At 46.0% G+C, this 26,809-nt stretch overlaps 1 protein-coding gene across 3 annotated transcripts in view; it reads left to right on the plus strand.

Moving 5' to 3' along the window:
• Positions 1 to 26,055, plus strand: part of SPEG (striated muscle enriched protein kinase) — a 1,422,155-nt gene extending 1,396,100 nt beyond the window's left edge. For all 3 annotated transcript variants that reach the window (XM_086954403.1, XM_086954404.1, XM_086954405.1), the window contains one exon: positions 21,956 to 26,055. In XM_086954403.1, coding sequence (XP_086810529.1) covers positions 21,956 to 22,175 — 220 coding nt within the window. In that variant the 3' untranslated portion in view covers positions 22,176 to 26,055. The remainder of the gene's footprint in view (positions 1 to 21,955) is intronic.
• Positions 26,056 to 26,809: the final 754 nt, after the last annotated feature.

Consider the following 26,809-nt stretch of genomic DNA (forward strand, 5'->3'; position numbering starts at 1 on the left):
CCTCTCTCCCAAGACCGTGGACATGGTGCTGTACTTCCTGTCAAGTTCCCAGACTATTTTATAATTTAAAGACCAGGCTGAGCTTTGGATTCGCTGCCTGCTCAAGTAGCCTTGCTCAAAAAGAAAACGTGCCACTTCCTCAGCAACCAAAGGAAGAAATACTATTTTGGGAGTGGCTGGAGATCTAAGAAGATGTTGTTCCTTCTCAATGCTCCATTTTGGCCAGCCATGGCAGAGTCAGGACAATCAAATTTACTAGGAGCATTAAGTAGCGCTGCACAAGAGGAGGAGGAGGACGTGTAGTGCCTTGGCGACAGAGCCAACAAAGAAACATTCAGACATTTTGGAATTTTGTTGCAAACTTTCAGCCCATGGACAAGAGAACACTACTAATTGTTTGGGACATATTGCATATTGCTTGAATGTCCTATCACATCTTTCAACCATGGTGTTGGTTTGGGGACGTTATACGACACATCTCTTATTCACAATACTTTTCTTGTTCAGAATGACTCCATTTCTTTTCAGGTCAATTGGACACCATTATTAGTCAGGAGTACCATAGGGTTGCTCTTAACGCTAAAGATCAGACTGCATGGGGATATTTCATACGATGATAATCTCTGGCCTACTTGAATGCATCTCCATCAAAATAAGGAAATCACCACTGAGCCAAATGGCAGAAGGTTCAATATGTCAAGCAATGTCCTCCGAGGGCCTCCTGAGAATCTCTCTGCAGACCATTGACAAGTTCCTTACCTTGTTACTCAGTCTATAGTGCAAACATTCCCTCACTCTTTTTTCGACTTGTAGTTTGATACCTGGCCACCAACAAGTACTTTTCAAGCTCCCCTTGGTCTTGCTCGCCCCTTAATGCCCCTTATATTCCAACTCAATAAGCTATATTTTCAAGCTTTCCGGAGGAACCATGGCCTCAGCTAGCCTATCCACCATTGATGGTATACTTGGTAGAGGAACTCTGTCCTCACCCCTCACCCACTCACTATCGGGACATACACCTTCCCTTCTGCTCTGTTGCCTCTGAATCTAATAACTGCATTAAAATAGCCTACGAGTTCTTTTGAATTGCTACCATAAATATAGAGTTTAACTTTGGGTTTTTCAAAACCTACCTTCCCATTAAAACTTTTCTCATACACCCAGCTGGACACCTTTGAGTCCAAAATCAATCGAAAAAAAATCACAACTCTGCTTAGACGCATTATTCACATAATCATTCACTTTCAATACAACCTCTCAACTGGAGACCATTCATTATTGACAGTTCCCCATACCAAAAGCCTTTATCACTTCTTTGTCGTAACTTAAACTCCCTCTCTCACAAAGCAAATCACAAATTACACTCAGAATTACATTCTTGACCACTTCCTCTTTTCACTTTTCTCCATAACACAGCCATCAATTACTGTACAAATCTTGACACTCATCAGATCACCATACAGTTATTTCCAGTCTTCAACCAGTCTAGAGAGACAGTTTTCAGTCTTGTTAGTGACATGAGGTATGTATTTTACTGGGAATAGAAAGTGCTACAAAGCCACAATCCACTTGCTTATCTTAGAGGATACAGAATTAAGACTCTGTTTGTGGAGTATTTCCTGTAGAGGTTTGTGATATGAATACAGTTCAACCTAATTCTCCACAGAAAGTGTTTGAATTTTGGGATGGCCCAGAAAGCAGCTAGTTTCATTTTCAAACTTGAAGCAGTTCTATTCTGCTCCTCTCAAGACTCTTGAAGCAAACGCTATTCTCACTTGTTTCATTACAGCTCCTACATGGCATATTTATGACCCAGTTTGATCCGGTTTGCGTGGTGTTTGCACCACACAACATGGTACATGCACGACGTAAACCTTGAATGAGATGTATGAAGCCATGCCAGGCCACCTTTCGTGGCCCTGAGACACTCCATAAATGTGGAGTAAAGCGACTCCGTGCAAATCACTGCGTTGCCTTACTCTGCGCTGGGAAGGTGCTTTGACGCATTCTCAGATTTACCAGCATTGGTGAACCTGAGAATGCTCCAAAGAGGCTCGTCTTCCCAGAGGAGGCTTAACAAAGAGAAATATCTGTATTACTCCTCGATACTTCATCTTTTTATGTGTGCTGCACACATAGTAAGAGGAACATGCATCTCAGGATTATTTTTGTGCAGAGAGGAGCCCCTTCCTGCTCAATAACAATCCTGCATGCAAAGGAGGCACTCCTAGCCTGTGAAAAGGGTGCCAGTGCAGGGGAAACGGCAGGAATGCATCGTAAATACGGCGCATTCCTGGCCTCTCCCTGTCACGCAGTGCAGCAAGGTGACTATACCGAGACTTAAACCTGGAAGATCACCTGACACCTTTGCCATAAAACATTGAAATACCGAAGCCACAGAACATAGTCCAAATGAAAGATGGTTGAACCAGTAAAACCCCTAAGGGCATTATGAAGGAAGTAAAACTTCTAGAATTGTCACTCAACATAACCTGGTGGTATGCATCCAGTTGTCTATTAAAGTGAATGTTAGCCTTCAGTCCCATGCAGTCATTATTGAGTTTTGTCACACATTTTTTCACACATTATGGAATTGTGAAAGTCCATGATTTTAGTGAATGGTGATCTCACACGACTGTAACTAATTGTATCTTTTCAGTTTTGTGTATGTTGCCTGGTATAAAGATAATATAAAAAATATTTTGATACAAGAATAAAACTTGTTTTTTGATACAGTTGGTCATTTATATTGGGTGACTATTTCCTGCTCAGAGTTAATTAGTGATCACAGAGGTTATGTTATGTTATGTTATGTTAAATTAATTTATTGAGCGCACTAACACCATTAGGTTCCTTGGCGCTATACAGAGGGAGCAGGGAGGAGAGACAGAAAATAACATAACAGAGATGACAGCTAATAGTACGCTTCAATGAAAAGATGCGTTTTAAGGTAAGATCTGAATCTGGAGTAGGGGGAGGACAACCTAAGAGAAAGGGGTAAGGAGTTCCAAAAAGACGGGGCTAAGAAAGAAAACCTAAGGCCACCGTGTTTCTTCCGCTTGAATCTAGGGACAGAAAGTAGAGCCATTTGAGATGACCGAAGGGTACGGGAGGGAACATACGGATGAAGCAAAGAAGAGATGAAGGAGGGGCCGTGACCAGTGAGGGATTTGGAAATGATGCAACCAAGCTAAAATTTACAGCGGGCAGAAACCGGAAGCCAGTGGAGACTTTTTAGAAGAGGTTGAACATGTTGATCTCTGGGTTGATGGTAAATCAGGCGGGCAGCCTGATTTTGGATCAACTGGAGTCTCCTGATTTGGTATGCAGGAATGCCTACGTATAGTGCATTTGCGTAGTCAAGCCTGGACATGACTAACGCAAGCAGGGCCAAAGTAAGGGCATCGGTGGTAAGCAGGCGAGAGATTTTGCGTATTTTCCTGAGCTGGAAATGGCTGGAGGAAACTACAGCGCTGATCTGGGGTGTCATAGATAGATCGTTACTTATGACAACTCCCAGACTTTTTGCTGAGTTGACGGAACAGGGAGGGCTGCCAAGACTGGCAGGCCAAAAGGAAGAGTGCCAGGGATTGGAGGGCCCCCCGACAAGCACCAACTCAGTCTTGTCGGGGTTAAGTTTCAGATGGTTTGTGCCCATCCAATCACTGATGAAACAAAGGGTGTTTTGGAAAGTGGAGATGGATTCATCACTGGAGTCAATAGTGAAGACCAGTTGAATGTCGTCCGCGTAGTTGAACGCGGAGACATTGAATCGACGGAGGGAGCGGATTAGCGGGACCAGGTATAAATTAAAGAGGAGAGGGGATAAGGAGGAGCCTTGCGGGACACCACAGGTCAGCTCGACTTGAGAAGCAGAAAACTGGGACACCCTGACAGCTTGATGGCGATGGGTCAGGAAAGAGCGCACCCAGTCCAGGGCAGTGCCCTGGATGCCAGCCTCTCTGACACGGTCAACCAAAATATCGTGGTCGACCGTGTCAAAGGCGGCCGACAGGTCTAGAAGAACCAGGGCCCGACAGGTGTTAAAGTCGGCGCCCCTGCGTAGTTCGTCCATCACAGAGAGGATGACTGCTTCTGTGGAATGCGCAGGTCTAAACCCAGCCTGCTGGGGGTCCAAGACACAAGAGTCTTCTACAAAAGAAGTAAGGGTTTGAGTAACATGGGACTCCAGGACTTTGCTAAGGAAGGGGAGGAGGGAGATAGGGCGATAGTTGCTCATGATGGACGGATCAGCCGTAGGTTTTTTCAGAATGGCGACCACCTCTGCCCGTTTGAAGGATCCCGGGACCACCCCCGTGGTTAAAGAGTTGTTTAAAAGGGCTAGAGGGGGGTCCGGGCAGGAAGTGAAAGCTTCTCGCAGGGCCGAGGGGGGGCAACAGTCGCTGGGAGAGCCAGAAGAGACTTTAAGCAAAAGGGGGAGAAAATTATCTTTTGAAATGAGGGGAAGCTGGGTTAGGGAATGGGTGTTGTGGTGAGGGGGAGTACTGGGGGAGGAAGAGGCAGAATGAGGCGTGAGCAGAGATGCTGGTTTTGATTTTAACAATTTTGTCCACAAAGAATTGATTCAGGGAATCACACAGAGGCTGGGAGGGGAGCGGGGCAATGGTGACTCTCGCCGGGTTAGATAATTCCTCAACAATAGAGAAAATATCTTTGGACTTATTAGTAGAGTTCAAGATCTTGTTGGAAAAGTAGCTGGATTTAGCCCGGGCTATAGCGGCCTTATATTCCCTCAGCTGAGAAGAAAAGACAGCTTTTGTCTCGGGGTTTTATCCTCGACGCCAGCGTCTTTCGGCCTGACGGAGACTAAGTTTCAGTGCCTTGAGTTCCTCGGTGAACCACCTATGGGCGTCGTGACTGCGCCGCGTCTTAACAGGTTTTAGAGGTGCCACTGAGTCAGCGGCGGAGACAAGCCATTGGGTGAGGTTATCAGACTGAGAGTCGATGGAAATGGTGGGTCCCGATGGAGGGGGCCGATGAGCTCAGGAGGGAGGTAAATTTATTGAGGTCGGCCTTGTTCCAATTACTTGCCAGAAAGTTAGATTCTCGGATGATATTGGCCGGGGGGGGCTTGGCAAGGGAAAAAGTGATAAGTAGATGATCTGACCAGAGGCAGGGAAGAACAAGGGGAGTGGAGATGTCTAAAGAGGAAGTCCATACCTGGTCCAGAATATGACCTTTAACGTGCGTGGGTGTGTGTATATGTTGGGTACAATTGAGACCCTGCATGAGGTCAGAAAAGGCGAATGAATCAGGGGTTTCGTGAAGTCACCGAGAACCAAAACATTGGAGTTGTTGATAATCAGCTGCGAGATAAGCTCCCCAAACTGAACTGAAAAGTTTGGCATAGGTTGGGGGGGACGGTAAACTAGGACACATATAAGAGAGGACCCAGGTTGCTCCAGCCTGAGAGCGAGACAGTCGGTCATAGGGATGCTAGGGGTGGACACAGGGGAGAACCTAATTGAGTGACTAATGATGGCTGCGACCCCGCCGCCGGCTTTGCCAGAGGAGCGATTGGCTTGCAGTATGTAATATCCCGGGGGGATGGCCGCCAGGATATCAGGGGAGGAATCATCTGTGAGCCAGGTCTCGGACAGGAACAAGATGTCAGGCTGTTCCGATCCTAAGAGATTGAAGATGTCGGTTTTATGGCTGACCAGAGACCGAGTGTTAAGGTACATCACAGATAAGGGGGAGTTAGGGGCAGGTCCAGAGGTAGAAGTACGGGATTTGCCTGCCAGGTCCGGGGGCCTGTGAATGGGGGGTGGAAGAATGATCTCAGGAAAAGATTTCCTGGGTGCGGGCAGGCCGCATACAGCGTGCTTGACACAGGCCTCGGGGGGAGGGAGTACGGGCTTGTGAAGTGAAATAATGGCTGAACGGGGATAAATGAGGCGGGGAGCAGAGTGACATGCCCCATGCCCCGGCCTGCCGCGGACGGGCGCAGATGGGCTTAACTCAGGCGCAACTCCGGCGCGCCTCCGGCACGCCCGCTGCACTCGTCCGCTGCGCTGACACATTATGGCCGTTTAAATAGGGGCGGGACGAGGGTGGAGTCTCAGGGAAGCTTCATGCCGATTGAAGCCCAAGCAAAGATGGCGCCCGCTGCCACTGGGAGCCCGAGATTACAGACAGCCCCCAGCCAGCCGCCCGCCTCTGGAACCAGAAAATAAAGTTAGAGCCCTGCACAACAAAAGGTGAGGTTAAAGATGCAGTTTTAAAAACAGTGCGCTGCGTGAAAACGCCACCGCTCGCATTCAGCGGGGCGAAATGCTAAAAATACAGAGAGGTGCTCTCTCTCTCTCTCGACTCTCTCGATGGAGGTGACATTGTTATAAATTATCATATTGAATCAAATAGTTCCTCGAGGGGCAATTGAATTTTGTTATTGAAACAAAGAAAGGCAGTAATCCACAGCAGAGGATGCCCAGACAAAGAAAGCTGTACTTGACAGAACGATGACTTGTAGTTCAGAAGACAAACAGTGGCACGACGGATATATGCAGAAGCTGGCTGGAAGAAAAGATCTTAATGGCGATGGTAGTATATAAAGCGGGAGCCCCCAGGGTAGAGAGAGCACCATGCTTGGTGCTCAGTAATAACCACAGTGAAGATAAAACAAGGGAGAATATAAACAACGGCTCCATAGGTCTTATCTAAAATTAATATCCATGCATTCAATGAATAAATACCTGTACTTTAAATACAAAGCCTTCCTTCATGCTGATTATAATATCCTTTTTATTTCCACAATAAGTGTTTCATAACGTACAGAGGTACAGACGGCGCCGTGCTCATAAATGCAGTGATGTGACAATAAAATCTCCCAATTTTCTCAAATATGCAAAGTGTAATACAAATCTAGTTCGCTTAATTTTAACAGATCAGCATTGTGCAATCTCTGAATAGTGTTGACGCTTCAACACATACTTCTCATGGTCTCCTCAGGACAATGCATGCCATCCGTAGGATTTAATCCAAGAACGGCTCAACACCCCTTATTTGGATTGGAGGCTCTGACTCTCAGCGTGTGCGTAAAGATACTACACATACCCCTAGGTTGCATTGTTCCTTCCACATGCCCAGGTTGTTCAGTAAAAAAGGCAACACAGCGGGTCCTCATACACCTGCGGTGCAAGAAATCCACACACGTGCACATATCAGTCAGTGATATTATCCACTCTCTAGTTGTTTTAGTGGAGTAAAAAACAACAGTAAACGCGCTCTAGAACCCCATATGTATAGAAGCCACAATTATTATTTAACCCTTCATTTCACGCATCAGGGGACATTATGTTTTAGACTGGAAGACAAGCCAATGTTTATTACACAATGTGTCTGTTTTACAACAAGAACGGTCCCTCAAAATGTATCCGATTTGTCTCAGACTGAACTACAGAGCCAATATTTCCTTCAAATGTGTCTGTAACCAGAGCAAACCCTTAACCAAATTGTATCCACTTGTGAGTCGCTATCTCCCACGTCTATTCAAGTTCAAGTTCAAGTATTTGTATAGCGCACTACTCACCCATAGGGTCTCAAGGCGCTTGTGGGAGGGGGTGCATTATTTATCGAATAGCCAGGTTTTAAGTTCCTTTCTGAAGGATATGTGGTTCTGTGTGAGGCGGAGGTGGGTGGGGAGAGAGTTCCAGGTCTTGGCCGCCAGGTAGGAGAAGGATCTTCCTCCCATGGTGGATCTGTGGATGCGCGGAACTGCGGCAAGCGCTTGGTTGGAGGATCTTAGTTGGTGGGAGGGTGTGTAGAAGGACAGTCGTGTGTTGAGGCATTCGGGTCCTAGTTTGTAGAGGGCCTTGTGAGCGTGGGTGAGGAGACGGAACGTTATTCTCTTGTTGACGGGAAGCCAGTGGAGGTCTTTCAAGTGGCCGGTAATGTGAGCTTGGCGAGGGATGTCCAATATGAGTCTGGCAGATGCATTTTGGATGCGTTGGAGTTTTTTCTGTAATTTGGCTGTGGTTCCGGCGTAGAGGGTGTTTCCATAGTCCAGTGACCAGTGCGTGAGTGACAGTCTTTCTTGTTTCGGTGGGGATCCAACGGAAGATTTTTTTGAGCATACGGAGTACGTTGAAGCAGGAGGATGAGACAGCGTTAACTTGTCTGGTCATCGAGAGGGAGGAGTCTAGGATGAAGCCCAGGTTGCGTGCGTGGTCTGTGGGTATGGGTGCTGTGCCGAGGGCCGATGGCCACCATGAGTCGTCCCAGGCAGAGGGGGAAGATCCTAGGATGAGAACTTCCGTTTTGTCTGAGTTAAGTTTTAGGCGGCTGTTTTTCACCCATTCGGCTACTTCTTTCATGCCTTCATGAAGATTAGTTTTGGTGGTGTTAGGGTCCTTGGTGAGGGAAAGCGTAGGAGATGATGTTGAGGTTGTGTTGTCACGCGATGGATGCGAGGGGACTCATGTAAACATTGAAGAGGGTGGGACTGAGTGATGAACCTTGTGGGACTCCACAGATGACTTCGGTGGCCTCTGATTTGAATGGGGGGAGTCGGACTCTCTGTGTTCTCCCGGCGAGGAAAGAGATGATCCAGTCCAAGGCTTTTCCCTGTATTCCGACGTTGCTGAGTCGTTGTATGAGAGTGCTATGACAGACTGTGTCGAAGGCGGCGGAGAGGTCGAGTAGGATTAGGGCAACTGTTTCTCCGTTGTCCAGCAGCGTTCGGATGTCATCCATCGCTGCAATGAGGGCGGTTTCGGTGCTGTGTTTGGCTCGAAAGCCGGACTGTGAAGAGTCGAGGGAGTTGTTGGATTCAAGGAAGGCGGCGAGCTGGCTATTGACGGCTTTCTCAATTACCTTGGCAGGGAATGGGAGGAGGGAAATGGGGCGGTAGTTCTTAAGCTCAGAGGGGTCAGCTATGGGTTTCTTCAGGAGGGCACTGAGTTCGGCATGTTTCCAGCTCTCCGGGAAGGTAGCGGAGTTGAAAGAGCAGTTGATGACATCACGGAGATGGGGTGCGATGATGGAGTCTGCTTTGTTGAAGATGTGGTGGGGACAGGGGTCCGTTGGCGAACCTGAATGGATGGAGTTCATTAGGCGGATGGTGTCTTCAGTGGTGATTGGGTTCCAGGCGCTAAGGTTGTTAGAGAGCGTTTCGGTTTTGGAAGTGGGTGGGGCGGGTTGTTCTTTCGAGCTGTTGTTAAAGCTGTTATGTATGTCGGCGATTTTGTTGTAGAAGAAAGAGGATAACGAGTTGCAGAGGTCTTGGGAGGGAGTAATGTCGTTTGAGGCCGCGATGGGGTTGGTAAATTCTTTGACAATGTTGAATAGTTCCTTGCTGTTGTGGGCGTTGTTGTCGAGTCGATCCTTGAGTGCTGATTTCTTGGTGGATCTGATCAATTGGTGGTGTTTGCGGGTGGCTGCCTTGAAGGTGGTCAGGTTGTCCGTGGTTGGGTTTTTTCTCCATGTTTTTTCGAGAGTTCGGCAAAGTTTCTTTGAATTCTTAAGGTCATCGTTGAACCAGGGTGCCTTTTTGCTGCCTTGTTTGATCTGGTGGTTTTTTAGGGGTGCTAATTCGTCAATGCTGTGAGTAATCCATTGTTTGAGTTTGGTGGCAGCTTCATTTGGATCCGATGAGAGGGCAGGAGGATTTTGGTTGAGCGATGTGAGGAGTGGGTCAGTGGTGATTTTGTTCCATTTTCTTCGAGGAATGGGTTGTGGGGGGTTGTGAGTTGTGGTCGTTTTGTAGCTAAAGTGAACACAGCTGTGGTCCGTCCAATGGAGAGCTGTGGTATGATTGAAGGAGATGTGTTTGCTGGAGGTGAAGATAGGGTCGAGCGTGTGTCCGGCTAAGTGGGTGGGGGTGTCAACAAGTTGTTTGAGTCCGAGATTGGCCAGGTTGTCCAGGAGGGTGGTGGTGTTGCTGTCGTTTTTCTTTTCTAGGTGGAAGTTGAAGTCTCCCAGTAGAATGTAGTTCTCGGATGGGAGGGCATGTGGGCTGATGAAGTCAGTGATGTCTTCGCTGAATTGTTTACGGGTCCTGGTGGTCTGTAGATGAGGGTGCCTCTAAGTGTGGTCCTGGGGTCGGTGTGGATCTGGAAGTGGAGGTGTTCGGCGGTTGCAAGGTTATCGTCGGAGCAGGTTGTGATTCTGATGGTGTTCTTATGGACGATGGCGATGCCGCCTCCTGTTTGGTTGGTGCGGTCTTTTCGGATGATCTTGTAAGCGTCCGGGATGGCTATGGCGATGTCGGGTGCTGATGATGCGTTCATCCAGGTTTCTGTAAGGAAGGCGATGTCCGGTGACGCAGTGTCGAGTAGGTCCCAGAGTTCTGTGGCGTGTTTGTGGATCGAGCGGGTGTTTAGCAGGATGCATTTCAGGTGGTTGGAGTCGGAGCTGTGTTTGGAGGTCGTGGATTTGGTGTGGGTCTTGATGCAGGCGAATTTGCAGGAGTGGCAGGCAAAGGGACCGTGGGTACTTCCTGGGGCAGCTTCGTAGCATTGTGGGGTGCGTCCGGGGTTAAGGGCTAAGAGGGTGGCGGGGTCATACGTTATGCGGGTGGAGTGAGGTTTGCGGGGGACAGCACTTATATCTGTAGCCCATTCCTATTCCTGTAACTATGTTGTTACATTTTCCAGGCAAAGCGAAACTATGTTGCATAACATCAACTCATCAGCTTTCCGCTAAACCATATTACATAGGAGGGTATTCAGCTCCCCCATGCCATCCCTGGGCTGTTTCATTTCAGCCTACTTCTCGTTGCTAAATTCACCAAGCGCCATTGAACAATTGATTAGCCTCTTGTTTTCCACTTAAAGGGTCTCATAGACGTGCCAACTGAACCAAATAATTCCCTGTATGAGGAGGGGGGCAGGGCTTTGTAGGCTCTTTTGCCCCAACTCCCAAACCCCCTCCTCGAACAAAAGCTTGCTGAGGATGGTGCTGATAACCTGTGCTGCTTTCACACCCCTTAATGGACGTTGACAGCAGTAATCGCGGAGAAAGGTCGCCCCACTTGTCAATCAGTCAGCTTTCTAACAAATGACCGCTGACTGACTGAGTCAGCCAATGCTAGCAGTGTAGAGGGGGGGCCTGGCACATCAGGCTTGAGTGTTAGGCGCAGTGTAAGTGCGCATGTCTGTTTTGTCAACCTTCTGAGGCTAGTCAAACAGACATGCGCACTTAGGTTTCTATGATACAGCTGTGTTACACAGCCGTGTTGGAGAAATGTCACATGCCCTGTGTTTGCCACTCAGACCAATCCTGGCACTGCTCTCATATTATGAGAGCTGCGCCTGTGTGCTAGTGTGTGCTGGGACTCGTGGAGAGCCAGAAAAGAGGACTGAGGCAGTTGCTGCGTAGTCAGGTAAGTTATTTAATGTAATTATTATTTCCTTACACCCCATCCCCTTCTACCCCTCGGTATTGTGGCAGCCGCCACTGGTTTGCCAGTTCAGAACGTCTGAAAATGAGCTGGAAATCCACTCCTCATTTTCACTTGCATCGCGTGATATTGGTTCCTCACCGTGTGGACGTGTGAAGGGAGCTAATATCCTGTGAATCCATGTGAGTTGGTAGGTCTGGTCTCACCTATTAGGAAACAAAATCCCACATTTTATTACAAAGGAGCACACAGTCCCAAATGAGGAGGATGTGAGCTTCCTTTGTCCACACAGCTCCCCTTGTGTCTTGTGGTTGTGTAGATTGTGTGACTCAGTGTACACTATAAGATGCCGACTGCTTTCAGTTTGAGTGATGCTCTGGGGCAAATAAGAGCCTCCTGAGCACTCATCAGTGCATGAGAGGTACCGTTTGAAACGTGATGTCCCCTTTCAATTGAACCCTCTGCTCGGCAGATCCTTGGTTTGAGATTGCTGCCTGAGGGTGATCCCCAAGGAGGGACTAACCAAATGGAAATTAGGGAGGGGCAACATCCTCTAGTTGTGGGCAAGTGTTCCTCCTCCCAAAAATTCTTCCATCTGCCCCATTGGATCAGCAATGCATTAGCAACCGGGGGCTTTTTCTTTTTTTTTTAAATTTAAATAAATAGGGCTTTGCCTCAACCTTGTAACGACCACAAAACAGTATTTTCTGCTCTTTCTGCCAGATTGGGTGCCAAACCTTAAAGTCTCAACTGTTTTTTGGCCCCTCCACCCCAGGATGAAGGCTGGAGGGTTTAAAGCCAGCTTGATGCCGTACCTGAACCCCTAAAACCCCAAGAGTCTTTCTGTCTTCCAGCTTGTTTTGGTTGTAGTTTTGACATAAGGGCAAGCAGAGAGGGGATTCATGTTGATCACACAACTCGATCCTGCTGGATGTGTAATTTTCAGTAATGTCTGGGTTTGGTTGGGTCCTTGGGTGGTGACCAAGCCAAGGTTCAAATACCGCAGCTATGAACATGGCAGCATTAACGGTATGAATAGAAGTAGCATGGTATCAGTAAGATGGCCGAGAAATTGGTCAATGGCCAATTGTCACGATACTTAGAAGCCAACAACATCTTACGGCAGTCCCAGACGGGTTTCCGTCCAGGTCATGGCACGGACTCCGCCCTCCTCGCCGTCATCGAGGAGGCGAGATGCATCCTGGATTCAGGAGGATCAGTGGCAGTGATCCTCCTGGACCTAAGCGCAGCCTTCGACACAGTCAACCATCGTGTCCTTCTTCATCGGCTAGCTGCTGCAGGGATTGCAAGTTCAGCGCTCAAGTGGATAGAGTCTTTCCTCTCAGGGCGCTCGTTCCAGGTGTGGGATGGCAAATTCCACTCTGCCACCCTCCCCCTCACGAGCGGGGTCCCCCAGGGGTCCTCATTAAGCCCAACTTTATTTAATGTCTACATGGCCCCCCTTGAAGACGTGGTCACCCCCTTCGGGATTAAAATAGTAAGCTACGCCGACGACACCCAACTAGTCGTCTCACTTTCCCAATTGGACAAACACCCGGACAATCTCCAAAACTGCCTTAAAAACATCCACACCTGGATGTGTGAGTCAGCACTCAAATTAAACGGGTCAAAGACCGAGGTCATGCTTCTGGGCAAGCAGTGGTCCACCATCCCTCCTTCGGTCTGGCCAGCCGTTTTCGGGGAAATCCCCACCCCGAAACAGGAAATTAAAACCCTAGGAGTTTGGCTAGAGCCCGAGCTGTCAATGAAGACTCAAGCTACCAAGACAGCAGGGACCTGCTTTGGCCTAATGCGCTCCATCAGGAAGATCCTCCCACTTCTCCAGCCCCTATCCAGGAAGCTCCTAGTACAGGGCCTGGTGCTCGCAAGGTTGGACTATTGTAACATGATATACCTCGGAGCACCAGAATCTACCCTGTCCAAACTCCAGCGAACGCAGAACGCAGCCGCCCGGCTACTCTGGAATCTCCCCTCCAGAGCATCAGCCAGGCCTGCAATCCAGGATCTTCACTGGCTTCCAATCCGCCAAAGGGTCAATTTCAAGACCCTCTGCACTGCACATAAGCTGCTTAACGGTTCCGGCCCAAACCTCTTAAGAGACCTGGTTACTCTTTACAAAGTCTCCAGGTCCCTCCGCTCGGAGAATGATAATCTGGCCAACGTCCCTAGACATAAGAAGACACGTTCGGGTGGCCGCCGTTTCTCGATTAATGCATCCACGAGATGGAACGCCCTCCCCCGTACCCTCCGACTGGAATCCAATCACCTGCGGTTCAGGAAGAAATTGAAAACGATATTGTTTCCTAAATAAAAACTCCCCCTTTTTCTGCCCACAGGTTCGCCTTCAAGATTTTAGCGCGGGGATGCCCTCGGGTCACCAGGCGCTTTACAAATCGCTAAAATAAATAAATAAAATAATTAAAATGGGTCCATTTTCTTTATGCCTCCACATTGCATTTTGGGGTTATTCCTGTCACTTACAATAAGCCCAGTTACACAAGTGGGTCACCATTTTTATCATGAGAAGTGTGGTAATAGAAATTATAGAACTTTGTTATTATCAATTGAATTTCTTTCCATTTTGGCATTCAAATGTAAGTCACTGTGCAAGAAAGAACACACTTTGCTAAAGGCTTTCTGGATCACCTGTTAGTGTTGGTAACCAAAAAGTTGTACAAAAAAACACCATAAATGAACTCAGCATCTTGGGTAAAATAAAAAATCATTAGAAATTGCCGATAGGGAAGATTTAAAAATAATCCTTTCGGGTAAATATGTTTTCCTGCCCGTTCCTTATTACTTCAAATAAGGCTGAGCTCCACCAGCTATCTCATAAATCAATCAAACGCTCACATCAGTATCTGCATACTACCCATACGTCCACAGAGAAATAATAAAGATAAGAAGAAAGATAAAATAAATTTTTGGTAAAAAGAAAAAAAATGTATTAAGAAAAAGTTTTTTGCGCATATAATAAACACTATATTCTAATAACCAATCTTAGAACAATTGGTGCAACAGACTCAGTATAAAACCACTTTGACACACATCAAAAATCTCCTTACACAGTAAGGAAAGCACAAACCATAAAATTTAAAGAGAGAAACAAAAAGACAATGCCATTTGTCATTAGTTTATACACATTCGTCAAGTCGAATTTGTCCTAGAATCTGATGAAGGAAAAATCCTAAAACTATCTACAGATTTAGTTGCCTACACGAGTTGTGTAAATCTAGGGTCAATGCGTTTCGATGGAGTTAAAAAAAAATCCCATCTTTCGTAAGACAACCTCATATAGACTCTCTTTATATTGCACTTATATAGTTACAGGACAAATAGATCCTGCGTATAAAACAAACATCTTTTAGTACATCATCACATTTTCCACACATATTCAAAACCAAATGTCTAAAGTCAAGTTAGCTCAAACAAATTGTTATAGATTCTTGTCGTTAAACATTTATAGTTATACTAACTAACGTGACATTTTAAAGACGCACTGTTTAATCTCCATCCACACACTTAGGAGAACCCTTTTCAAGGTAGGTTTCCTGGAATAAATTATCTGTATTCTGGCAATTCTGTATATCATTTGTGTCACACCAACAAAAAAAACTTTCTTTCAAAATTTTCATTTAAAATATCCGTCTACATCTATTGAAGACAATATAAAAGGAGAAGAAATGCTACTAGAGATAGAGAAAGGAAAATGAAAAATGTTTCTTAAACACAAGAAATCATATACCCTATTATTCACGCAGTCATTGCCTCATTACCTCTGTTTAATAAAATTCATCAACTACTTGATGGAAACTCACTCACTTATGTTCCATCTTATTTAGGAGAGTGAACGTATACATTAATTGACAAACATAAATTACCAGTAATACTCTGTTATATTTATATTCCTCACTCATCGGCATAAGGAAAACAACAGCAGGCTTCAGGGAGCATTTCATCACCCCTACAAATTAGAGAAACAATTATATAAGTTTCCTCCTATGTTTACACAATGGAATGATTACTACATCACTTCCATAACACGCTGGCCTCTATGGTACCTGATTATTGCATTGCCTAGATCCTGACAGGATCAAACCTACTGCGCACCATTATTTATGAATGTTACAAGTTCAACGCAGGAGCTTTACCACCGAAAAACTACTGCTCAACATCACATCATTCACTCAAGTATGATATGCCTTGGTAGTAGTTGGGATACTCCACATCATTCACTTGAATATGATGCACCATGGGAGTAGTTGAGATACTTAGGTCAAAGGGAAATCCCTGGGTATGCACTATAGCTACTGCTTACTATATTGCTATATAGGTTCTAACCATTCATACGGCCATTCATTCTAGCATTCTAACACGGGCAGAATTCTCCAGCGGAAGGGAACACTAGGTAAAGAGTTCCACACTAAAAAGTGAACGTTCACAATCTGTTTATTTTTTATAAAATAAAAACCTCTGGTTACACAAAATTAGACAAAATTCGGTTAAAAATCCAAAGACAACTCTTTGAACAGGTACAGTAAAATTTAAACAAATAGATCACAGTTCATTACACAAGGAAAACAATATCAAAGTCAATAAAATTATACAGAACAGGAGAAGAAGAATCATTACTAGTACAATACATAAACAAATAAATCCTATTCACAAACCCCCTAACACTGTGGCCTTAGGATACTCCTGCCACTTTTCTAGATCCGCTGGCCCTTTCTTAGATATTGGTGGTAAAGTATACAGTATTAAAGATACAATAACATCTGCTACTCCCTTGGCCTTGTTTGGATTTTGGTAACAAATGCGTCAACGCGTTTCGGTGTTATACTACTCGATGTTGTAACACCTTCATCAGAACATGCCGTCTCTTTGGGGTCACCGGCTTGTAGATATATATTTAAAAGTCTCTGTGGGGATATATGGAGAAAGAAACAATATCAATCTTCTGGGGGCATATTGCAACATACCTATTATTCGGCATCTTGGTTATTGTCCCCCATTCCAACAATCGGACCTAAAGCACACTCTCGTGGTAGGTGGGATTTTATACAGACTATGCCACCTGTTCAATCAATTCACAGTTTAAAACAGATTTTTTTCATCCGGTATATGGATGATCAGACAGTAGCATTCTCATTCTTTTTATGGACCTGTTCTTTTTGTTTAGAGTTCATATTACAACCATCCTGTCGGCCCTTTAAGGTTCAACTGACTCTTGTAGTTTTAGGCTGTGCCCTCCGTTTCTTTTTAGTGTGGAAGAAGGAAGGGGCTAGAAGGGGCATACAGTCACCCTCGTATTCATTATATCACTCACACATCTACCATTTTTGGCTGCCACTCGTCATGGTGTCACTCTTACCCCATTATTCCTGTGGCCAAAACCCTGGGGAGAAAACAGCCGTCCGTGAGCCTTCTCTGGACTGAAACTGTAGGTTTTTTGGTTTACCTGTGGGGTGAAAATTAAGTTTCATTGATATCTCATGACCACTATATTGAGATTCATGGGGTCATTACTCCTTGCTTCTATTTACCTAGGGGGTGATGCCACTTCTCCAAGTAAGTAAGTCTTTCTTCTGCGTAATGATCAGGTTGGTCTCCTCTTTGAATCGGATCCCTTTTAAAATTTGGCAGATATCTGTGCAAGCAAATGAATCATAGTTAGCTATTGTCCCTGTGCAGTTCTCTGCCTGTTTTTTATGGACAGGTCCCCTTGCTTCTTACCTTTATGTAAGTTAAAAAGTTCTCATGAACGGGCATATGAGGATTCTTCTCTCTCACTAGGGGACTGGATATGTCCTGTAAGTAAGGAAGGATACTCTTAATTTATGATCTTCCAAAGTTCTAATTCAAATCTTTTTCTGTTTGATGCCACTGACTGGTTCTAGTCTTGGTATCTCTTTCTTTGTTGTGAACTTCCAGTCCTGTTTGCTCGTTATAAGTCCCTCTTTGATATTACAGACCTTATGGCTGAGCTAGTCCGCACTATGTTTGCCCATTTCCCTCCATTCGATTGGGGCAGACTGACTAACTGGCTCTTTTATAACATTTCATACTGCATAGCCTGTTTTTGGAAATAATATTTATCTACAGGACAGTATCCCAAAATATTGTATTATTAACACTACCTCAACACTATTTTCAGTTTGCGTTTTACCTTTTACGTTTGTAACCTTTCAAATTACATGGGTATTACTCGGTTTACTCAAGTCATTTAAAACGACTTCCCTGCCCCTGATCACAGGCCCCCTCCTTCGCTCGAACCGCGGGAACCCTGATTAAAAGTCTCCCCCCTCTGCTCACCTGTTCAAGAGTTTGGTAGCGCCTCTGCTGCGTTCTTCTCCCTCTATGAACTCACGCTGTAGGCGTGTTGTTTATATAACGCGGGCGATTTCACAATTGCGCTCAGCTGAGACTAGCACATGACCAGTTTTGTTTGTTAATGACCTCTAATATCCGTGCCATCTTGGTGTGGTGCATGCTTTTGTTTAGCAAGATTGAAGTCATTTACGATCTATCCTTTTACCTTATAGTGTGCGCTCCTGGTTACATTGTTTTGTTATATTATATAAGTATTTACTGATATAACATGATTATTATTTTTAACATAACTTTTTTACTATTTTCGCTTACCCTTTTATTTCCGGTCGTATTGTTGTATAATGTAGGCGATTTCGCTATGGCGCTCAGCTGTAACTCGCGCATGCCCAGCATCTGTTGTTGAGATACTAAACATCATTTACTTGAGTATAATACGCCTTGGGAGTAGTTGAGATACTCCACATCATTTACTTGAGTATAAGTATGGGCGAAATTTGCGAATTAGCGCGAAATCGAATTCGCAATCCGCAAAATCCGCGAATTCGTGTGAATTTGCGGATATTTGGTTCTTTGCGTGTTCGCGGGGATTTTTGTGTGTTCGCTGGGTTTTTTGCGTGTTCGCTGGGCTTTTTGCGTGTTCGCGGGCCGCTTGCATGGCGAAGTTACCCATGCGGTCGTGTATGGGCACAGCACCCTCTGGTTCACCACTGCCACCCTCTGGTTCATCACTGCCACCATCTTGTTCACCACTGCCACTCTCTGGTTCACCCCTGCCACCTTCTAGTTCGGCACTATCACCCTCTGGTTCACCACTGCCAGCCTCTGGTTCACGATTGCCACCCTCTGGTTCATCACAGCACCTCTGGTTCACCACTGCAACCCTCTGGTTAACCCCTGTCACCCTCTGGTTCAGCACCGCCACCCTCTGGTTCACCACTGCCACCCTCTGGTTCACGACTGCCACCCTCTGGTTCATCACAGCACCTCTGGTTCACCCCGCCACCCTCTGGTACAGCACTGTCACCCTCTGGTTCACCACTGCCACCCTCTGGGTCATCACTGCCACCCTCTGGTTCATCACAGCACCTCTGGTTCACCACCGCCACCCTCTGGTTCACCACTGCCACCCTCTGGTTCACCCCTGCCACCCTCTGGTTCATCACAGCACCCTCTGGTTCACCCCTGCCACCCTCTGGTACAGCACTGTCACCCTCTGGTTCACCACTGCCACCCTCTGGTTCACGACTGCCACCCTCTGGTTCATCACAGCACCTCTGGTTTACCATTGCCACCCTCTGGTTAACCAATGTCACCCTCTGGTTCAGCACTGCCACCCTCTGGTTCACCACTGCGACTCTCTGGTTCACCACTGCCACCTCTGGTTCCCCCATGCCACCCTCTGGTTCACCACTGCCACCCGCTGGTTCACCCCTGCCACCATCTGGTTCATCACTGCCACCCTCTGGTTCACCCCTGCCACCCTCTGGTTCAGCACTGCCATCCTCTGGTCCAGCACTGTCACCCTCTGGTTCACCCCTGCCACCCTCTGGTTCATCACTGTCACCCTCTGGTTCATCACTGCCACCCTCTGGTTCACCACTCCCACCCTCTACCGAGACCTTTTGTGATTCAGTGGCAGCACAAATGATGCGCCATGGTGCTGGGTATTAACAAGGAGACGCATCTGAGAGATGCATCACGTTGTAAAGCCCTGCGCCATCAGGAGACGTTCCTGCGCAGGAACGCCTCCTAAAAGTGGCTGAGTGAAATCTACAAGAATTCACTCAGTCACTTTTAGGCCAATGCTGCATCAAAACCCTGCGCCTGCTTGAAGCAGGCGAAAAGTTTGATGCAGCATTGGGAAGATAGGGCCCCCCAGAGCATTGCTGGAGCTGCGTCGCAAGCTCGACGCAGCCCCAGCAATGCGCTGCTTTTACGGCACAGATGCGTCACGCATCTGTGCCGTTTTTGCCACATGGTGTGCCGCATTATAAATGCGGCGCACCATTGGTGGCGGAGCTGCGGCGCACAATAACTGGCGCATCCCTGGTGATGCAGCAGTTATTGTAAATCTGCCCCTATACATTTAGCCAACGAGGGAGCACTTACTGATTAGACAGTAGCAAGTACTCCAGTTGAGTAGAGGTATTGCACAAAAAGGTGGCATCTTCGTGGACAAACACGCATTGCGGGATTCATTCTGTCCCCTGTTAGACTCGTTTTTTGTGCCCTTCTGCCCTCTGTTAGACTCGTTTTTCCCTTGTTTTTGTGCCCTTCTGCCCTCTGTTAGACTCGTTTTTCCCTTGTTTTTCTGCCCTTCTGCCCCCTCTTAGACTCATTTTTTGTGCCCTTCTGCCCTGTTAGACAAATTTTTCCCTTGTTTGTCTGCCTATCTGCCCTCTGTTAGACTCGTTTTTTGTGCCCTTCTGCCCTCTGTTATTCCCTTGTGTTTGTGCCCTTCTGCCCTCTGTTAGACTCGTTTTATGTGCCCTTCTGCCCTCTGTTAGACTCGTTTTTGTGCCTTTTTGCCCCGTTAGACTAGTTTTTTGTGCCCTTCTGCCCTCTGTTAGACTCGTTTTTCCCTTGTTTTTCTGCCCTTCTGTTAGACTGGTTTTTTATGCCCTTCTGCCCTCTGTTAGACTTGTTTTCCCTTGTTTTTCTGCCCTTCTGCCCTTTGTTAGACTGCTTTTTGTGCCTTTCTGCCCTCTGCATCACCACATCATCACGCAGCACTACCCCAGCATCACTCAGCACCACCACATTATCACTCAGCACCACCACATTATCACTCAGCACCACCACAGCACCACTCAGCGCCACCAGCATCACTCAGCGCCACCACAGCATCACTCAGTGCCACCACATTATCACTCAGCACCACCACAGCACCACTCAGCACCACCACAGCACCACTCAGCGCCACCTCAGCATCAATCTGCGCAACCATTCAACAACAACTGGTTCAAATATGTTCTCTCAATGTTTCAAACTTTATTACAAATGTCATAAAAAGATGTTAATATTTCACTTCTGTTCTTGGATTTTCGTCACAATAAAATACACTGAACATAATCTTCACAAAAGTTATTTACAAAAGTTTAAGCTATTGCCATTACAAATTAAAATCACTTTTATTTAAGTATTAATTATTTTAAAAAATTAAAAGCCATTGTAATTTGTAATATCAATACAACTAAGTCACGTAAATACAAAACATGTTGCATTACAAATGCTATAGGTGTCACATTTGCGAAAGTTATAACTATTTGCATTGTAAATGACAAAGCTATTAATTTAGCTATTTTCAAAACCAACACATAAACAAAAAAAATTGTCATTTACAAGACCAATAGCTCAAACTTTCCTAATGCGAGACCTATTGCATTGCAAATGCTTGTTTTTATATCTGTCAGTGCTTCCTGTTGAGGTTTAATTTTTGTGACAGGCGCCTCATTGCCTACTTGTAACTATTCTCTGACCCTGCTTCAATGGTCAGAGCAGGGTCAGAGAATAGTTGCAAGTAGGCAACGAGGCGCCAGGAAGCACTCACAGGCTTACAGCAGCAGGTGCCCAAGTTGAAGTTAATTTCTTTGTAACCCTTTTGTAAAAGGTTACAAAAAATTTGCTTCAACTTTTGCACCTGCTGCTGTAACCCTGTAAGTGCTTGGCTGAAAATTCGTCCCCGCTGATTCGCGGATTTTAACGCGATTTCGCGAGATTCGCGGATCGCGAAATCACAGAAAATCCGCAAATTTTCAGCCCATGCTTACTTGAGTATAATACGCCTTGGGAGGAGTTGGGATACTCCACATCATTTACTTGAGCATGATACACCTTGGGAGGAGTTGGGATACTCCACATCATTCACTTGAGCATGATACGCCTTGGGAGGAGTTGGGATACTCAGCATTATTCACTTGAGTAGGATACGCCATGGGAATAGTTGGGATACTCCAAATCATTCACTCGATTATGATATGCCTTGGGTGGAGTTGGGATACTCCATATCATTCCCTTGAATAGGATACGCCATGGGAATAGCTGGGATACTACACATTATTCACTTGAGCATAATACTCCTTGGGAGGATTTGTGATACTCCACATCATTTACTTGAGTATGATACACCATGGGAGTAGTTATGGGTATTCTACATTATTGAGTTGTTGCAGTAGGTGCATTGGTATGATTCTTGTTGGCCAGTTGCATGTGGTTCATTCTATTCTATGTGTTTTCTTACAGGAGCCGACCCTCTGTCCGGGAGTGCTTGTCCAATCCCTGGCTTCAGGACGCCTACCTGATGAAGCTCCGCCGACAGACACTGACCTTTACCACCAACCGCCTGAAAGAGTTTCTGGTAGAAAACCAGAGGAGACGAGCAGAGGCGTTAACCAAGCACAAAGTTCTTCTGCGCTCCTACCACGGTGGTGGACAACAGCCCCCAGCCCCCGTCACCCAGTGACCTTCACTCTGCCTTCCCTTCCACAGCTCGACAAGGGGACTGGAGGAGTCCAAGGAACATTCCAGTGATCCACGATGGGTCAGCAGAAGTTCCGGAAGAACAGGGTGATATCGCTGTTCATCATGAAGGAAAGAGGATAAGGGAGGAGGAGATAGATCTATGCATTAGATCCACATGGAGGCTTGGACGTTCCTGCTAACAAAACACCAAGTGAGAGACTATTGAATATACCTCAAGGGCTGCTGTAAAAAGAATGCTGTAACTCTGCCAACAGCACACATAATGCATGACCATGTCGTGCGTGCCATTGCCTGGCCAAAGCAATTCTGGAACCGGAAATGACTTCAACGGCTGGTTCTTACCAGTAACCTTATTTATCACGGTTTTCTAATAACAAAATCATGAACTTCACAAAGTCTTGTTACCAATTACTGTAAAGAATTTTTATTTGGGGGGTGGGGATTAGAAGCTGAATGGGAAATAGCATGAACGCTCCGCCTTTTCCTACTTCCACATGGAATTGATTTTTAAGGGTTACTCTTACGGGCGGATCGAATGTCCTCATTGCAGGTAGTCAAATCACAGCAACAGGAAGTGAGAGGAAAGCAGAATATTGTTTCACCTGAAGGGGTGGATTGTTTTACGGGCTCTATTGGATGCCTTCGAAATCCACCTCCAAGAAGGATGCAGTTGAAGGTACAACCACTGGCTAGTGTGAGAAGGAGGTGTATGTGGAGGTGACAGGACAGGTCTAGAGTGGGGAAGGGTCAGCGTTGAGATACGGAGAGATACTGTTGAGGGGCTGATAGCGCTGAGGGATTCTGAGAAAGTGCTGCACAGGCCCCAAGAGGGGTCTTTTTTCAAGCAACTGCATCTGAGATTAAGGGTCAAATTTGCTGCTTTGCCCAGTTTATGTGTAAGATGTTCTCTCGGTGGGCGGCACCCGGTTATGAAGGGTAGAATCAGCAACACTTCTGGGCTTGTGGTCGCCTTCAAGCCCTCAAAGCGTAGCATAATGACTACGCCTTAAAGTTGCTCCTGGCTTGATGGCTAAATCCGAGGGCATGACATGATACACATCCATTGCTGCCTGTGCCTTGAGCAGTCACATGGTCCTCTTGTGTAGAGGTAGATTGGGTTGCCAAGCTCTCCTCTCTCACCTCTGGAAAGGCCTTGTGTCTCTTGAAGGACACACCACATATGTCTTGCAGATTTAGATATTTTGGCTTGCAGTTGCTTTATACTTTGTTTCTGTTTGAAGAGCCTCTTTAGCTGATGGGCTCGAGGGGTGGGGTTGTGTCATACGAGATGAGGTTAACGGAGACGGATTTACATGATGGGGGAGGGGCAGCCTTTATGTTGTGTAAGTTACGGCTGTAGAAAGAGCACTTCATGATAACCGAAGATGGGGCATGGCGTACGGGATAGATCAGGGGACATTTTATGAATGATTGAGGAGAGTGAGTATGTTTGAGCAGACACGCTGTAATCAATTAGGCATTAGGTTATTACAGGATACAGGGAGGGAAACATGGTCTACAGGGCATATCCTCACACCAGGCTATGATCCTAGTTTCCTTTCAGACAGATTTACCTTCTTTCACTGGTTCCTTCTCTCCTGCCTTTATTCATCAGTGGATCATTCCGCTCCGAAAATAGCAGTATCCCCGTCTTTCATCTTTTCACCAGCATTCTGTCTTCACTCCACCTCCCTTCTTTCCTGTGCCAGCTGCTTTCTCTCCCAATTCTCTTCTTTCTCACCCCATTACAGCTTAGTTTCTTTTGTTCATTCCTTGTGTCAGATTCTCTCCCTTCCGTCTTCCCTGCCTTACGTGCTTCCACTCTACCTTACTTCACTTTATCTTCTTTCTTGCCCCTAAGTGTTTACTTATTGCTCAGTTCTCCTTGTTTTTTTCTTTCTTTCATCCTTTTGTTTTCCACTCTTCATTTACCTACTTAATCTTTCCTATTGCTTCTTTTTTCTATTTCCACCCTTCCTCTCTCTCTCTCCCTTCTCCTTTTTCCTATCTTGCTTCATTCCTTCCTGGCTTCCCGCTCCCTCATTTTCTTTTATCCCACCAGATCTTGCTACACTTTTCTTGCTGTCTTGCATCTTTCCTTCTTTTTCTCTACTACTTCATTCCTTTTCTCTCCCTGCAGTGCTCATCTCATACTTGTAAAGAAGCTAAATTAATAAATCAACCTGTATGTCATCAGGTAGGTACACATACACACACACAATGTACACTCATGCATATCATGCCCCAAAACATGCACACTTAATCGCTGACACAGACAAACACACAAATATTTAGGAGAATACATAGCTACACATACACGTGTGAGGGCCCATATTTCAATGCACACACACATATGTTTTTATATATATATATCTATACATAAATATATATAAATATATACACACACACACATATATATATATATATATATATATATATATATATATATACAAGCTCACTCACCAAAGCCAACATGTAGCGTACAAAACAAATCCATACCTACTCATATATGCATACAAGTTCAGATTCAAACATTCTTCCAGAGACTGATACACTTAGACACATGCAACCCTTTTGGTCTCCTGATCATGGCTCACAACCAGTGTAGCGCAACTTCAGTGTGAGGAGGACCGAAATAAAGCAGACTCAATGTGGACAGACTGCTTTCCTGCCTCCCCTCCGTGCCTCAGTTGGTCTGATTCTGCCTCCCTTCTGTGCCTCTCTGTTGGTCTGTTCCTGCCTCCCCTCCGTGCCTCTCTTGGTCTGTTTCTGCCTCCCCTCCAGGTCTCTGTCGGTCTGATCTCCTTCATGCCTCTATTAATCTGTTCCTGCCTCCCCTCCAGGTCTCTGTTGGTCTGTTCTCCTCCATGCCTCTATTGGTCTGTATTTGCCTCCCCTCCAGGTCTCTGTTGGTCTGTTCTCCTCAATGCCTCTATTGGTCTGTTCCTGCCTCTCCTCCCTGCCTCTGTTGGTCTATTGCCTCCTTTCAGCTGTTCTCTGTGCAGTACCCCCAATGCTCCTTCCTCATCCATTTAGCTGGTGCCACCAATCACCGCGGAGATACACACAGGGCTGGCAGTACCAAGCAAGATCCCGCCGTATCTTACAGGAAGAGGGCGGCTAGTGGCATATCCCGGTGCTACACTGCATGTCTGGAGTCTGCAGCATGTCCGGAGTCTGCAGCATGTCCTTCAAACCTGCAGCTTTCTGGTCTTCCAATTCTTGTTCAACCCTCCTCCTAGAGTCCTTCAAAGATCAGAGCAAAATTACAGGGATGGATTGGGTGGGTGGTGCCTTCCATATATCCGCCACCAGCTGGTTCTGCCAGTGCCGACCTGATGAGAGGTAGCACACGCCACAAGACAGGAGCCATCATGGTCTGTCGCCCATGGCGTTCTGCCAGCATTTTAGCGGTTGGGTATGTGATTCCAGGTCAACCTCCTCGGGCAGGAGACACTGGCTGGGTCGAGGCGGGTCCTGAGTTTTTGTCACTTACTGTTTGCCATTTGCTGGAGGGGAGTCTTCTGGTCTGGACAGAAGGGTCCTGGCTTTAAGGTCATTCTGATTGTGCAGAATAGAACTCAAGCAGACTGTGTTTTGTTTGCTTTGTACATTTGTAGCAGAACTAGGTAGAAGCCTCGTGGGTGGGCATGGGAGAGTATGCCTGCTCATCCCTCGCATAATGATATTTATTTATTTATTGTTGACTTTTGTGAAAAGGTTTCTCCTTCTTTCTTCTCCTTTCTTTTCTTCTGTCTCCATTTTCCTTTCTTTGAGTTGCTAATTTCTTTCCTGGTGTGGAACAAATGACAAAACCTAAGAGGAAAAAATAAACACAGTAAAGCAGATTTCTGACTATGTGCTGTTGTTGGTTTGTGTTGGGAAAAGTCCATCTCCTTTTGACTAAGCTCCGCCCCCTGTTCATTATGTGTCCCATGAGGGTGTCCTCTCTCTCTCTCTCTCTCTCTCTCTCTCTCGGGTGTTCCATTTGGAATGTTCCCATCTCTCCCAGGGAAGAGAGGCCACATCTCACCGTAACCCCAGGGATAGTCTTAAATCTCTACCTGGGCGAGTTCTATAATTGTCTCTGCAGCCGCCATCTACCCCTCTGTGAGGTTAATAATCAACATTCAGTCTGTGGGATGGTGGTTCTAGGACCAGGTACCAGCCTACCTCACTCACAAAATTACCCTTCTCGAACACTGCACAAATATGGAAAAATGGGCCCACAAAGACACCTGCACACTGTGGTAGCAAAAATGTGTGGGGGTAAAACATCTCATGGCAGGGACACAAAGACAAATCTGCACAAAACTTTAAAATAAAGGTATGCACTTTAGGTTCAGCTTGGCAACTTTCATGCAGAGAAGGCATACGTGGTTAGAGGCAAAAAGTATAGGGCGGTGGAGTGAAAATAAAAACTATATACTTATTTTAATTTCCATAGGATCTTTGCTCTCCATAAAAGAAAAATGCTGAACAGAATTAGACCAGCTTCATCATGAAAGTTTAACTTTATTCAAGAAGAGCCTTTCCTTAGTTTGGTGTAAATCCATGTAGTATTTTTTGAGAAATTGGCATTTGCATTTTCTTGTGTGAGCATAAAGGGTTTGG

Source organism: Lissotriton vulgaris, chromosome 2_1 (genome assembly GCF_964263255.1).
Source record: "Lissotriton vulgaris chromosome 2_1, aLisVul1.2, whole genome shotgun sequence".
NCBI classification, from domain to species: Eukaryota; Metazoa; Chordata; class Amphibia; order Caudata; family Salamandridae; genus Lissotriton; species Lissotriton vulgaris.